This window comes from Nestor notabilis, unplaced genomic scaffold, assembly GCF_000696875.1.
Source record: "Nestor notabilis isolate BGI_N333 unplaced genomic scaffold, ASM69687v1 scaffold2391, whole genome shotgun sequence".
Lineage (NCBI taxonomy): Eukaryota > Metazoa > Chordata > Aves > Psittaciformes > Psittacidae > Nestor > Nestor notabilis.
Window position 1 is genome coordinate 61,500 of NW_009914187.1, and position 14,385 is coordinate 75,884.

At 44.9% G+C, this 14,385-nt stretch overlaps 1 protein-coding gene across 1 annotated transcript in view; it reads left to right on the top strand.

The window, feature by feature from the left end:
• Nucleotides 1–1,148, top strand: part of PGBD5 (piggyBac transposable element derived 5) — a 32,934-nt gene extending 31,786 nt beyond the window's left edge. The window contains exon 6 of the mRNA XM_010023525.1: nucleotides 647–1,148. Within this exon, the coding sequence (XP_010021827.1) occupies nucleotides 647–842 (196 nt within the window). The 3' untranslated portion in view covers nucleotides 843–1,148. The remainder of the gene's footprint in view (nucleotides 1–646) is intronic.
• Nucleotides 1,149–14,385: the final 13,237 nt, after the last annotated feature.

The window sequence follows — 14,385 nt, forward strand, 5'->3', positions numbered from 1 at the left end:
GGAAAGTGGAAAATCTTATGACCAAAGACTGGTCCTAGATTTAGTCAGAACCTAAATATAAGGATGTCAGTCCTTTCTAGTTCTGCCTTATGGATTGTTGCTCCACATACCAGCACTGCACACTCTAGCTCTACCCCCGTATCCTCCCACCTACTGTTGACAGCAGCAGAAATCATTCTTTGCTTGCAGCAGAGATAAACAAGAGGAGAAGCATCAGCAGTCTTCCCTAAACTGTAACATAATGTGCCTGAGGCATTTATTTTAGTTACAAATTGAAGGGATTCAGACCCACAGCTCCCATCACGTGGATGTTTGTCATGGGTAAGCTCGAGGAGTCTATATCGGTACTCTTACTTACATGGAGCGTTATAGAGGAGAGTGTTGCTGAGGCTTTGCTTCTGAGAGCAAGGAAGTTTGTTCTTTTAGACACTACTATACATTCCCAAAATTGTGCAACTTAACTGTAAATGGCTGTCAAATACATTGTACGAAAATTCTTAAGATGTTACTTGCGTTAGGTATTAAATCTTGGGCCTGCTTCCCCTAGGGGACTGCAGAATCTCTGCCTGTGGTGATTTCTTTCATCCCAGCTGCAAGTGTTTAGCTGAACAGTGCTTTTCCCTCCTGTTCTCTCTTGGCTTTTTAGGTATTTCATTTCTCACAAACCAAACAAGACCTGGCAGCAAGTATTCTGGTTTGCTATCAGCATCGCTATAAACAATGCCTACATCCTCTACAAAATGTCAGAGGCCTACCATGTGACAAGGTATAGCCGCGCACAGTTTGGGGAGAGACTTGTAAAGGAGCTTCTGGGCTTGGACGACACCTCACCCTCCCATTGATGCATTGCTTTTGGTGGCGTAGGCAGGGGCTGGAAGGTAAGCAGAAGAAGATACTGCACGTGGAATGACAAAGCAAGGAACTTGTGACACCACCAGTGCTGTCATCCAAAAATGCCAAGTGATGCCACTAGAGAAGTGGAAACTCTGTTCTAGTAGGAGCCGGATGTAAACATGTCCTGCAGAAAGTGTCACTGGAAAAGCTGACACAAAATTGCATATGTGAATGCCCTGTGGTAATCTGTACGCCTGAAACAGACTTACATTAGTTGTCATCTCAATACTGTTTGTTGAACAGAGTCACCTTGTAAAGTTCTTCTTGGGCTAAGAGCCTGTCATAACCTCACGTAGCTCCGCAGTCCTAGGAGGGCATTACAGAAGACTCTGTACCTTGCTTGGAGTTACTAAATTCTGGGACAAGTAATGTAAGTCTGCACCATGGGCTGGGGTGGAGAGTGTCTGCCATCCTGTAAGGCATGCTGCTGTCCTCCCAGTGTGCTAAATGAAGCAGTTCAGATACATGAACACAGAAGCAAGCATATTGACAAACACAACTTTCACAGGCAGGCAGCCAGGAACTGAGGACCAGTTAAGACTTTTTCTTTCCTTTTATGTTTTTTTTCTTTTTTTTTTTTTTATTAGTGTAATGTAAGGCAATTTGATCCCAGTTAGAATACAGCAAAATTAGAAGAAACCAAATACCTTAGTGAATTTAAAATGGAAATACATTACATTGATTTTCTTTTTTAACCAGGGTGAGACATTTTATACACAAACAGTGAGTAATACTGTAAGTATTAAATAGTGAGTAATCCAGTAAGTAATACTGCCTCACATCTTAACTGCCACGGTCTGTGTACAGGTGAGAAATCAGAGTATATCTTGATTTCAACTGTATCTTAAATGTTGCTTAAAAATCTAATGTAATGGACTGTTAAGTTTTTAGGAACAACAATCTCTTTTCCTTGTGTAACTGTCAAGACTTTTTTTGGTCCATTTTAGAACTTCATTTGGCACACAACTGGCAGGAAAAAAATAAGTCACTAATAGCAGTGTGTTTCCCATTGTCACTACGGGGTGGACTGTAGGAATTCTTATTAGAATTCAGGGCTTGTTACAGTGGTTGTAATTAAGCGAATTACATGTTTAGCAAAATAACATGGCATTGTGTTTTACAAAAAGGAAGTAGTCCAGTTGTAACCAGACCTTAAACCTTACCAAAACAGAGCAAGCCCTAACGGTTCTCCTGTTCTGAGTAACACTGTAGAGGACAAGCACAGTCATAAGCTGGTGCCCAAGGCTGAAACACCACATTTTGGTGCTTGCGGAATCTGAAGGCTGCTGAAACTTTGGAAAATAATGCCAAGAGAGAGAAGTATGATTGAAATCGGGGAGAGTTAATAGTGAGGTGAAATACTGCCCTGCCCTCCACACATTATTGATTTCAGTCCACAACTCAATCAGCAAAAAACCCTGTATTCCAAAGGTTAGCAGTGATGGACACAAAAAGAATGCATTAACTTACAGGGTGAAAACATGTTGCTTAGAGGACCAGCTGGTTTTAGGTGGTCAAATGTAAAAAGTTTTACCAAAGAATGACTTGGGTTGATTCAGAGGAGTGGAGTGATTGATTGGTTTATCACTGTAATCCTCGACAGGGTATATTTATCTGTCTGGCAAGAGCCAATAGAGGGTAACCAGCATGAATTTGAGAACTCTCCAGGTTTCCTTGTTATGTGATGTGCAAATGCACAGCATGTAAATCATAACGGGAAAAATCCAGCAGGGCTTAATGAATTACTGACTAGCCCAAAGCACATCCTTGCACTGATATCTTTCTATTTCCACCAAAGTCTTATTTGTTTGGAGTAGGCTTAAAGGCAGATCTCACCTGGTTGCAGGGAGATTAAGGAGATGGCAAACTCCATGGTGGTTCTGCTTGCAATGCAGCCTGGAGACTGTCTCACATGTCCTGCTGTGCCTGCCAGCTGCACGATGTGCAGCAGTGGGTTTCCTAAGCATCCCATTCTACTTCTCAGTCTGCAAGTTCTCCAACAAGGAAACGTGGAAGAAAGGACAAAGCCTTGTGCACTGAGGCATCCAAGCCTCAAAAGGGAGGAGAAGGTTTGTACCACTCTAGTCCTTGGCAATGTCAAGCTGCATAGGAGCTCAAGGATGAGTTCAAGACTTCTTGACCTTGCACAGAACTAAGACCACCCCTCACTCACTCTTCAGACTGAGTGTGGTAGCTGGTTCTCGTCAAGTATTCAAAGGGAGAGAGGAGCTAGCATAAGGAATGAAAAGCAATGTTCAGCGACACAAGCCTTCAGTTTCCTTTTTCTAGGAATTTCCAGAGAGGTACCTAAAGGCAAACGGTGTTCTTGTTGTACCCTACTTCAGACAATTCCAGCCTATTTTGAAACAGGAAGAGTAGCTGCACATTCATTGTGTTCTGTAGATGTATATGGTAATCAAAATTGGGGCAGTAAGGAAAGGTCTGGCTTGAACTTTGCTAATGGAACAGCTTGGATGAACAATGCAAATGCTTCCTTGCAATTCCCCTCAATGCCAGAACATTTGCAAGGTGCACGTTCCCCCAGCAGATAAGGCAAGGTCTGCAGGACCTCCTTGGAGCCACTTAGCACTTCTGAGGAGTAAGCATAGCATGTTCCAGCTATCATAGCTCCCCGAGAGAGATCTGCAGCCCTTGGCTGATTGCTACATTGCTATATATGCTTAAAGGCTTGGATCTCGGCCATTGCGTACAGAAAATGCCTTTTCTTTTTCAGGTGGCAGTACATCCAAGTCCTTGGAATGTTTAATTTACCACTAGCGTATGCTGTTACTTATGTGCATTACTTGAGCTAAAACCTTGAAGTCCTAGTTTTTTGCCTCAGGGACTGGGTCCTGAGTAGTTTTCCCTAGAATTGGTGTTGACAGGGGATTACACAGTGGCTGACTATTACAGGGAAGATGCTTTAGTCTCCTTTGTAAAGGAGAAAAAAGAAGACAAAATTATAACATTGCAATGAATTTAATTTTATTAGCCTTAACCATCCCTCATCATTTTGAACTGGTGCCCTAAACACGCACTAACATTCCATAAGTAAGCAAAAATATTTATATATATTTATATGTACAAACTGCCTGAATTTTGGCTCTCAAAGCCAACAAGAAAAGCCACCAAAGCATAGTCTATCTTTACAGATGACTATTCCACCTCATCTTCTCCATTTATTGACTGAGAGTGGATAGGGTTGGGGAAAGTTATGATTTCTCCTTCTTGAAAAAGCATCTTGCACTTACTACAAACAAGGCAAAGTAGTTAAGGAAGAAACTGAAGTCACTTTTAAAAGGCAAAAGCTTTTTAACTGCAGCTCAGCTTCTGTACTATTTCCTTTAGTGCAAACTGGCTTACTCAGATTTGTTTCCCCACCTGCTTGTAACATTAAAGCTTCTCCCTAGTTAGAGGGGAAAAAAATGGGGGGTTAGTCTCAAAGTAGTGCAAGGATGCTAGTTCTAGTCTAGTGTGCGTGCGCGTGTGTTAGTTGTGCAATGGCTTGTGAAATGATAGCAAGTTTGGGTTGTTTGGGGGATATTTTTTGTATAGAACCGAGACAATCTGGGCAAGAGATGTTAAAGCTCAGCAGTAGCTAAAATGCAGTGGAAATGCCAACCAGGTCAAAGAGGAATATCTAAATTTTTCCAGGAGGGGAAAATAAATAGGTTGAAGCTGCAGTAGACCAGGGAGCAGCAAGGCTCGCTTCTCTCCTGTTGAACTGAATTTTCATTCACATATACTTCCAAAAACTGAATATTACTTCTGGTATGCAAACTTTCTTTCGTAGAACCAAGACCACGAGTAAGACATACTGACTTTCTATGCACGGTATTCCTTTCAAGAAGTGTCTGTCGTGCCCCACACCATTCTTGGAAAACATTTCTTCTCGCAGTGTGTAATATAATACTTGCTAGAGCTTAGAAGCCACTGTGAAATGGTTTACATGGCTGTTGTCTCAGTTGAAAAATGCTTCAAGGGCTTGCAGAAACTCTGCCATTTCTTACTTCAGCCCATTTCTGCACTTGACACTAGCACGCAATTTACAGTAATCTCATCTCCATTTTCCTCTTCTATTCTCTAACCCCAACCTTTCTACATTTACAAGGTAGTCAGAGAATCCCAATTTGTAGAAATCTCAGTGTTGCTAATGGGTACAACTTCATTTTCCTCAGACAATTCCTAGAGAAAAATGAATTTAGTCAGTTTCCAGACTGACATTAAGGACAGCAATTCAAAGCAGTGTTTCCCTTCTTTACCTCCAGCCACACTTTGGCTGAAGAGGTTTTTTTCCTTCTAACATTTATTTAGCAGTCTGCCTTGAGCTGGTGAGTAGTGAAAGAAGCCTCCAATATCTCAGTCTTATATGTCTTAGTACCCTAGTCCTGGAGCTGATTTTAGTGATGAGTGGAGAATTATCCTGCACTGATAATTCTGTACATCAGTGCCACTTTCAGCACAAGGATTGCAAAGTGCTTTAGCTCAGCGCTCATGAGACTTCATTAGCTCCTTCCCCTTCCCTAATCAGAAACTGAGGCACAGCACAGGTAAGGGAGCAATGAAGGCGTAAAGTGGAGTTTGCAGTTTTGCTGATTAAGTCCATGCTCTGCATTATCAGTGACTTGGTTCTTGTTCACATGCACTTTTCCAAACTAGAAATTAGAGCATGCTGAAAATCCTTCCATCATGAAGTAAGAGTGGTGGGACTTTGTCAGCATAAGCTCCTTACTCCATATAGGTGCAAGTCAAAACCAAGTGGCACTGAAGGTGAGAGAAAATGGAAAAACATTTTTGTTGGGAAAGTTCAGCCTGCTTAAGGAGGTTAGAGGAGATAAATGGAGACTCTGAAGCTCTGACATAGTCCAGTAATCAATGTGAAATTCAGACAAATAATTACTAAGACTGACCTGAGAAAAGTCCCTGAGGCTAAGATGGAATATGAAGTCTTCCATCCATCTCTGCTGTGGAGTTTGCCATGTCACTTTCTTGTTGCTAGGACTGATATAAGATTAGTTGTTTGTAAAACAAGACCTCATCTCAGTCTGGTTGAGAAAAACATTGAAGTGTCAAAGGACTATTAGCAACATTTCACAAAGGCGAGGAATTCTAAGCTCAAAACATGCATATATTTGGCCTGTCATTACTTAGGATGTTTTGCACAGACACATCACATCATCATCTGCTCAAATGCAAGCCTATCCCCAGTGCTACTTAATAAATACTCCTTCTTGTTCTTCCCAAACCTACTGTTGTTTCCAGAAGCAGTATGAACTGGAGCAGCCTCTCTATCATCATCACACTGTTGGGGAATAGTTGAGAATATCTGTGCTTTGTACAGAAAGGATCTCTTCCTCTTCTTTTGAGAGACTGCTCTGTGTCTTCAGAAATCTAGTCCTGGAGAAGTTTCCTGCCCTGTGCTCTCCCTTGCTTCCTACCATCCGAATTATCCCACTGGTTCTTGGTCAGTCTGGAAGAGGTGACCACAGCGAGTTGGCTTTTCAGTTTACTGTTGTAGTATTACTTTGCTGGCCCTTTCTGCTATTTTGCAAATCTCAGATGAAACAGGGTATCAGTTCTGAAGCCTATACTGATTGTAATCACTGTGAAGGTGTTGCTTTGCCCCATTAGTGCTGCCTCATCAGGTTTGTATGGACCCAAAACAAGTAACGGCATCACCGCACCCACTGCTTCCATTGTAATGACTGTAGCATTCCTGAGCTCTGGATTGCTGTCAGAGGGGGCACTTTGACATGATCTGGGGAGGTTTCTGGAGTTTTGGTTTTGTTTTTTTAATCCCTTCCATGCTGATGGATCTGGTGAGAGCTGTTAGGTATCACAAAAAGGCCTTAAGTGATAAATCCCTTTTGTATCGCTCTTCAGAAGTCATTAGAAGCTTGTATTAGATGTGTAGTGCAAAAATCTTATCCATGAAAACATCACGCTGCAAAAGTGCTCATTTGATGTCACTGCAACAACCCCTGAATGAGATGTCGGGGGGACCTGGATGAAGAACCTAGTGGGAAAGTGCCCTGCGGGGACCTGATCGGATAAACACAGAGGGGAGAGAGGAGTGCAATTTAGGATCCAGGCTCCTTGGGCAAACAGATTTCATGGTCAAGCTACTGTCAGAAGTTTTACTAAGGAAGGGAGGAGGCTGGGCCCATACAGTTTGCTCCCAGCCCTGGCAACTCTGTCTCTAAAACTAAAACTGGCAAATGCTTTCACTTTTCAGGTATTTACAGTGTGATCTGGGCTTCTAACAGAGCATTTTGTCTTATTTTCACTAGTTACAAAAAAAAAAAAAGACCCCCAAACCCTCTACAAACCAAAAAGCAAAGCCCAGTACACTAGGTTCATCTGTCCAGAAACCCCAACCCACTTGGTGGCAACGTAATGTTCTCCAGTTAATGTGTCAAGGTGTATACAAAACGCGACTGCTGAACGATTCACACCTCTCTGTGGAACAGAGGTGCTCGTTTGATGGAAACCAAAGTGCAGGTCTTTTCTTGACTTACTTACTTTTGCAACCTGGATTTTTCTTCTGGTTACAAGCCAAATCTTTCAGTACTGACATTAAAAATAGCTTGACCTCATGGTCTGGGGCGAGATTGGAGATGGCAGTGGAGATTTATGTCAGAGATTAATTTGATCCCACATAGGTGAGGCTAATCCACACAGTCTGACACAAGGAAGAGTTTAAGGGGAGAACGGTGGGTTTGGGAGGCAGAAGAACGTTCAGAGGTTGGGCAGGCAAAGGGACAGGAGCCAGGTGATCCCTTCTAATTCCCATCTTTCCAGCATGGGTACACCCTCATCCCCTGCTGCTTTTGAATTAAAAAAGAAAGGCTGATGTTTAGCACAAGTCTGCACAGCTGCTTTAGCGACATAAACCCTGCTTTAGCTACATCCCTGGCCTCGCTCCCTGCCTTTTCCCTGTGCTATACGTGTTCAGTAGTCATAAACCCTGGAGTCAAAGCACCGCTGCATGTCAGCACAGCATGGAAGTGACAGGCTGAGGAAGCGCCACAGTAGAAACAGAAACAATGGGGATTCTGGAAAAAAGGGCATTTCATACACTTGATTTTCAGTATGTGCAACTTACATTCCACCAAAAGCAGTGATCGCACCAGATGCAAAGACGAGCCTTAGCTGGCAGAGTGCTTCACAGACAACTCCATTGGGCTGTGCTCAACATCAGTGACTGCAGTTCTGTTGCAAAGTTCCATATTCTTTATAATTCTAGAGATTTCTGTTCAAAGTGTAAATCCCAGCGGTAAAGCATTCACTACATTGGTTTTTTCTCTTGTTTCTTATTTTAAAAGACTTCTCAGAGCAAATTTTTAACAGCCAAGTCTTTTCAGGAAATGCAGGTGTGTGACCTCTTCACACCAAGAGATACACAACTGCGTTTCTGCATGGGAGAGGGAACTACTTTTGTGACACCAGTTTTGTTCTACACAAAGGCACGCTTGCAATAAATTTTTACAAGTTTTGTACACCATGAGCTAAATTCTGAGTTCCAGAAATGTGAAGTGTGGCAACAATAACAAAATGGATTTATAGTACCACTCTGATATCTTGTCATGTGATTTTATTTCTTCAACAAAGTTTGTTTACAATCAACAACTTTGAAATACAGTCAGATATATATTACCAGTTGCTTTTCTGTCTCGTTCTTTTCTGGAATAGACAGGGGAAATGTTTGCTTCTCCTCCGGGTGTGTAGGTGAAAGGATATGGAGAAAATACTGCTATATAGATTACAGGTTCTCACTCATTAGAGGCAAAAGCCTGACATCTTTATCCAGCCACTGAGCACAAGGGCATTTTCTTTAGCAAGAACTGAGTTTAAAAAGCCTTTCAACATGGTCTGCACACGGGCTTTTAAAAGGGTAGTTGCCCCCTCATGCTTCCTGACATCCAGCTGGGATGCTCCCCAGCCACCTCAGGGCAGTGACGGGTGGCCACATGGACGCAGGTGGCCATCCCAGGTCTCTGAGGTATCTCTGCTGAATGGCACCAGCCCTTTGCCCGTACTGCTCTGACTCTTCCTGGCAAGGTTTGTCTGTACCACCAATAGTACCCACCCAAAACCACGACCTGCCTGCTAAATCATTGTCATTTGTAGGCAAAACCAGGCATGCATCAGCTGCAGTCACCCATTTCTCAGCTCTGAGCTGGCAAGTTACTATGACCTGGTTTACACCTTAATCCACAGAGGGAGCAGAAACCTTGCAGGGGAAAACGCAAGTGGGGTTCCAGTGGGTCTTTGCCAATAGAGATAGTAAAGATTCTCCCACGCCTTGGGCCTGCGCCCCTCCTTCCCCCGTGGCCACAGAGCCATCCACCGGGTACCAGGCTGCAGGGCAACCTCCAGGTACATGCGAGTGTGGCTCAACACTGACCTCTTGCTGTGATCTGTCAGGTGTCTGTGGTGTTTCTGTGTAGTAACTTCAGTTTTCCACAGAAAGAAGTTCAGTTTGCATCTAGGTTGTCCAAAGAAAAATACAGATTTTCAGGGAAAATAAAACATTAACAGAAACAAGCAGCAGCGAGCCCCTTGACCTGTTTAATATCTCTCTAGCCCCAATCCCTAGGGAGGTGACTGTTTTAAGTTGCTTAGCTAGCAACAAAATAGGGGGAGGGCAAGAGATTCTGGCATGTTCAACACAGCTGAGCTCTCAGAAACCTTTCCAACATGTAGGTGTCTGAAGTGACAACCCAAAATGTGCTGGTCTGAAAGACAGTCTGGACCCTTCACACAATCAGCCTCTCCAGGAAACGGGTTCCTTTTCTGCTTTTGGGACATCACACCCAAGATCAAGAAGCAATGAAACCACAGTGCATACCTGAAGCATACTGGAGGCTGGCACATCCCAAATGGGTGCTGAGGCTGGAAACGTGTAGGTGCATCATCAGGGTGATAGATTGGCAGGAACACACCCTGGCGGGTGGCAGGTCTCCCTGAGATGTGGACACGCACAGCACAGCACCGGCACCCGCGGGTGGCTCCGTACATCACTGCATCAGCACGGGGAGGCAGGAGAGACCTAAGGAGATGATCACAAGCCCCTGCGGTGAGACCAGGCACGCCGCAGCCGAGACAGTCAGCTGTGCCATAAACCAAAGCAGAATTGCTCTGGGTTCACTGTCATGGGTGGAGAGCCACCCCCAGCAGCACATCGCTTTGCTCCCTGGTCCCTGGATGTGCCGCAGCCAGAGCTAATGCTGTGTGTAATTGGGGTACAGGACCAGAGCTGTCAAAAAGCAGTGCAAATCAGGTTTACACACTAACTGAATAAAACATGGAATTTTTGTGAAATTATGAAATCTAGGATCTGATTAACACCGAGACACACACGCACATAGCCTCTGCACTGTCATTTAAATCAATGCCATCCATTCAGATCAGGCCAGGGCCTGCAGTAACTCAATCTCCTGTGAAATTATCCTCAAGAGAATTTGCAATTAATAATTCCAGCAACGTAGTCTTTATTAATTAAGCCAAACTTAATGTTCCATTTTGCGGTGTTTTCGAATATCCTGTTCCAATTGCCCCTCTGTCCCTGGAGAGGAGGAGAGAGAAAAAATTGCCAAGTCACAGGCGCTGCAGAGGAGGATGCCCCCAGCCACCATTAAGTCAAAGCACAGGCACTCCCTAAAGCACTTTCATCTGATACTTGAACAAGCACTTTACACACGGTAATGAACAGCATCTCATCAGACCCCTGCAAAGCGAAGCCATCTCAACTCTCTTCAGAGACCATCTCCACGCTCCAGTTTCCTTAGATTACTGCACAGGTCAGATGCTCTGCCAGCCACAGTTTGGTCTTTGGGAATGAGAGCTCAAGTAAACAAAAGGCAAAAAGGGATGAGAATCAAGGAGCCAGAGAGCTCTACCCATCTTTCACTGTTCAGTTCCCCAGATGAGGGTTTGGATGGGATTCCCCAGGAGCAGCTGCACCAGAGAAGTGGCACGGCCTTCAGGTATGCTACCAGCTTCAGCTTTTTGGCTTTTCAGAATCTCTTTCCTATTACAGGTTTTGCCTGGGAACATGCAAGCCTTCCTTCATCCAAGCAGAAGCAGCAGCAAAGCAGGTTCTTAGGCTCCCAGGGAATTCATGATCCACAAACCTGGATGAGAATAACCTCCCCTGAGCAGCCAGGGTCACCTACCACAGTGCAGCCCTCGCCCCGCACTGCCCCTCAGGCAGCTGATACCAACCCGACGTGAACACGCTGAGGTGCAACATGCCAAAATACACTCCTTTTTGTACTTCCATGACTCAGGAATGGATCTCAACCTTACAAGAAGGGTTAGATGTTCCTTCTGCCAGATTAGGACTCCCCAAGAACAAGGCAGGATTTTACTGTTGATGATAAAGGCAAATACATGAGTTACTTACTGTACATGTGTATCTCTCGAATATTTGGACTGAAAACCTGGTCTCCAAACATTAGCAGCTGCATCCCCACCTAGCCACAGAAGGAAGTCCCTATCAGACACTTGCAGAGAGGAAGAACACCATTCTGTACCTGTCAGCTTTCCTCCAGTCTGTGCACGCTCTTCTGATCCACCTTTTTTCAGTCCTCTCCATTACTGCTCCCAACAACACATTTCCACTTGGTACAGAGCTACTTCTGAGATTGGATGGAAGAGAGGCATCCCAACAGCTAGCTTTGTATAACATTAGTACAGCATAATATGTTTGTGTTCACAAAATCACCTTTTTTTTGTTCCTATCCTGTGAAAGCAGGTAGAGCACTGCTCTGTTCCAAAAAGCAGTTTCAAAAGTGCCACTGCAGCTTTTCACAGTTTCTGTCTTTTCAGAGAGCAGAAAATGTCAGGTATTTACTAAACCAAACATGGAGAAGACCCACAGTCTGCAGCCAGACTGAGCAATCAGTGCTACTAAATACTGCAGGTCAGGTTTAATAAACTTTGTAAAATCAGAGAGATACTAGCACTTTTAATGAAGATTTGTTACTGCAGCCGGGAGCTTGGACTGTGTGACCCTGGACTAGGGAAACTGACATACCTGAAAGGTTCCTCAGTAAGACTCAGACCAGCTGCTAAACATCTTTATTCCTTAGAGGGGTCTTGGTCAGCACAATAAACAGACACTAGATTAAAATGATCCATATTCAGCAGCACCCTCTTACCTGGGATGACAGCAGCCAATTTCAAGGCATTGTGCACTACAGTGATTTTAAAAGCTGCTTTTACACTGGATAAAATACACTTGTCTTTCGCCTGGGCTGGGGCAAGTATGCACACACTAAACGCTGACACTCGAGTGGACTCAGTGGGTGCCAGCAGCAGCTTTCTAGTGCTCCTGCAATAGAAATTTTTGTTCCCACAGGCCACCATGAACGATCTGTTTCTCAGGATTTGTCCAATAACATCACCACCAAATATCAATGGAAACATCTTTAGAGGCAGGGTTGTACATCACGTATCATGAACAGCTTGCACGGCACTGGCATGAACGTTTCTCTGAATACTCCCCAAAAAGCAGGCTGCGGGAGTGATGAGCAGGCACCTTCCGAGCCAGGGAGACCAGGGGCCTGACAGAACTGGGCTCCAAGGGAGCTTCCTTGATACAGCCCAAACCTCAGCAGTGCCAGAAATCCTGCCCTACGACTATAGGTGGGGAAACAACCTCATGCCTGTGCATCAGGTTTAACCACCAGCTGTGCCAGACCCCGCTCTTCTTCCCATGTGCTCACCCTACCTGCTGCCTCCTTGGCTTTATGGCCGCTGGTCCCAGCCGGCTCTGCTTTTGTGCTGCAGACAACCACGTCCCTTTGATGCTGCCCAAAAGGGAGAAAACTGGAACAGAAAGAGAGAATGAAAATATGTCTTCCTACTGTTTATTTTTGAACAGTGAGGAGTTATTTATAACTGTCGTGGCTTAAGCCCAGCTGGCACCTAAGTACCACACAGCCGCTCGCTCGCTCCCCTCCCCAGTCCCCTGTGGGATGGGGAAGAGAATTGGAAAAAAATGTAAGAAACTCATAAGTTGAGATAAGAATATAATTGAAAGTAAAATATAATAATAATACAATCATAATAACAGAACTAATAATTTGATAGACTGAGAGATTTGGGCTTGTTCAGCCTGGAGAAGAGAAGGCTCCAGGGAGTCCTTATAGCAGCCTTCCAGTACCTAAAGGGGCCTACAAGAGCTGGAGAGGGACTTTTTACAAGGGTATGTAGGGATAGGACAAGGGATAATGGCTTTAAACTGGAAGAGGGTAGGTTTAGATTAGATATCAGGAAGAAACACTTTACTGTGAGGGTGGTGAGGCCCTGGCACAGGGTGCCCAGAGAAGCTGTGGCTGCCCCAACCCCGGCCGTGGAGGTTGGATGTGGCTTGGCGCAACCTGGTCTAGTGGAAGGTGTCCCTGCCTGTGGCAGGGGAGTTGGAACTAGATGATCTTTAAGGTCCCTTCTAACCCAAACCATTCTATGATTCTATGAATAGGAAATAAAGAGAGAGAGAGAGGAAGGAGTAAACCCTGCTCCACAAAATAACCCACAAGTGATGCACAATACAACTGCCCAGGCACTGACCGATACCCAGCCCGACCCGAGCAGCGATCTGGGCCTTCCGGGTAACTCCCCCCAGTTTCTATACTGGGCATGACGTGCTGTGGTATGGAATAGCCCTTTGGCCAGTTTGGGTCAGGTGTCCTGCCTCTGCTCCCTCCCAGTTTCTTGTGCTCCTCCTCATGGGCAGAGCATGAGACTGAAAAGTCCTTGATCAGGGTAAGCGCTCCTTAGCAACAACTGAGAACATGAGTGTGTTATCAGCATTGTTCTCAGACTAACGCTGAAAACAGCACTGCACCAGCTACTAGAAAATTAACTCTGTTCCAGACAAAACCAGGACAGCAACACGCTTTGGTTCATTGTTGCGGGACAGCTGTGCCCTTTCCCAGCTGACAGAGCCTCTAGCAATGACAGCCTCACAGCAGCCTGCAGGGTTTCATTGCCTGAGGTAGCCTGACCCAGTTTCACATGTGGTTAACGAAAATAAGCAGTGGATGAGATCTGCTGTTTGATGCAAAGATTGAAGCACCCAGCAATGCATGAGCAGCACTATCTTCTTAAGACAGATTTACTTAAAAAGGGGTGGTTGCAAAGTTATCTTCCCTCACTGAAAACAAAGCATAACATCTCACCTGGACTGCAGGGGATTTGCAATCTGGTTCACAAGTTGCCCTTTCCTCCTCTTGTCACCTCAGGGCTGCGTGACTGAGGCACTCGGTGGAGAGCACTCCGCTCCCTGTGCAGGTGACCTAAATCCTGCTTTTCCTGTCAATGCTGCAGGGCACTGAAGGGTTTGTGTGCTGCCTTCCCTCCCTTCCCCTCCTCTTCCTGTCAGTTACATGCTCTGGGATGCTTTCACCCTCGGCAAGCACCATGGGACAACCCGGGGGCATCCTCTCAGATTGGAGCAATGAAACCACTCCACAGTCCCCC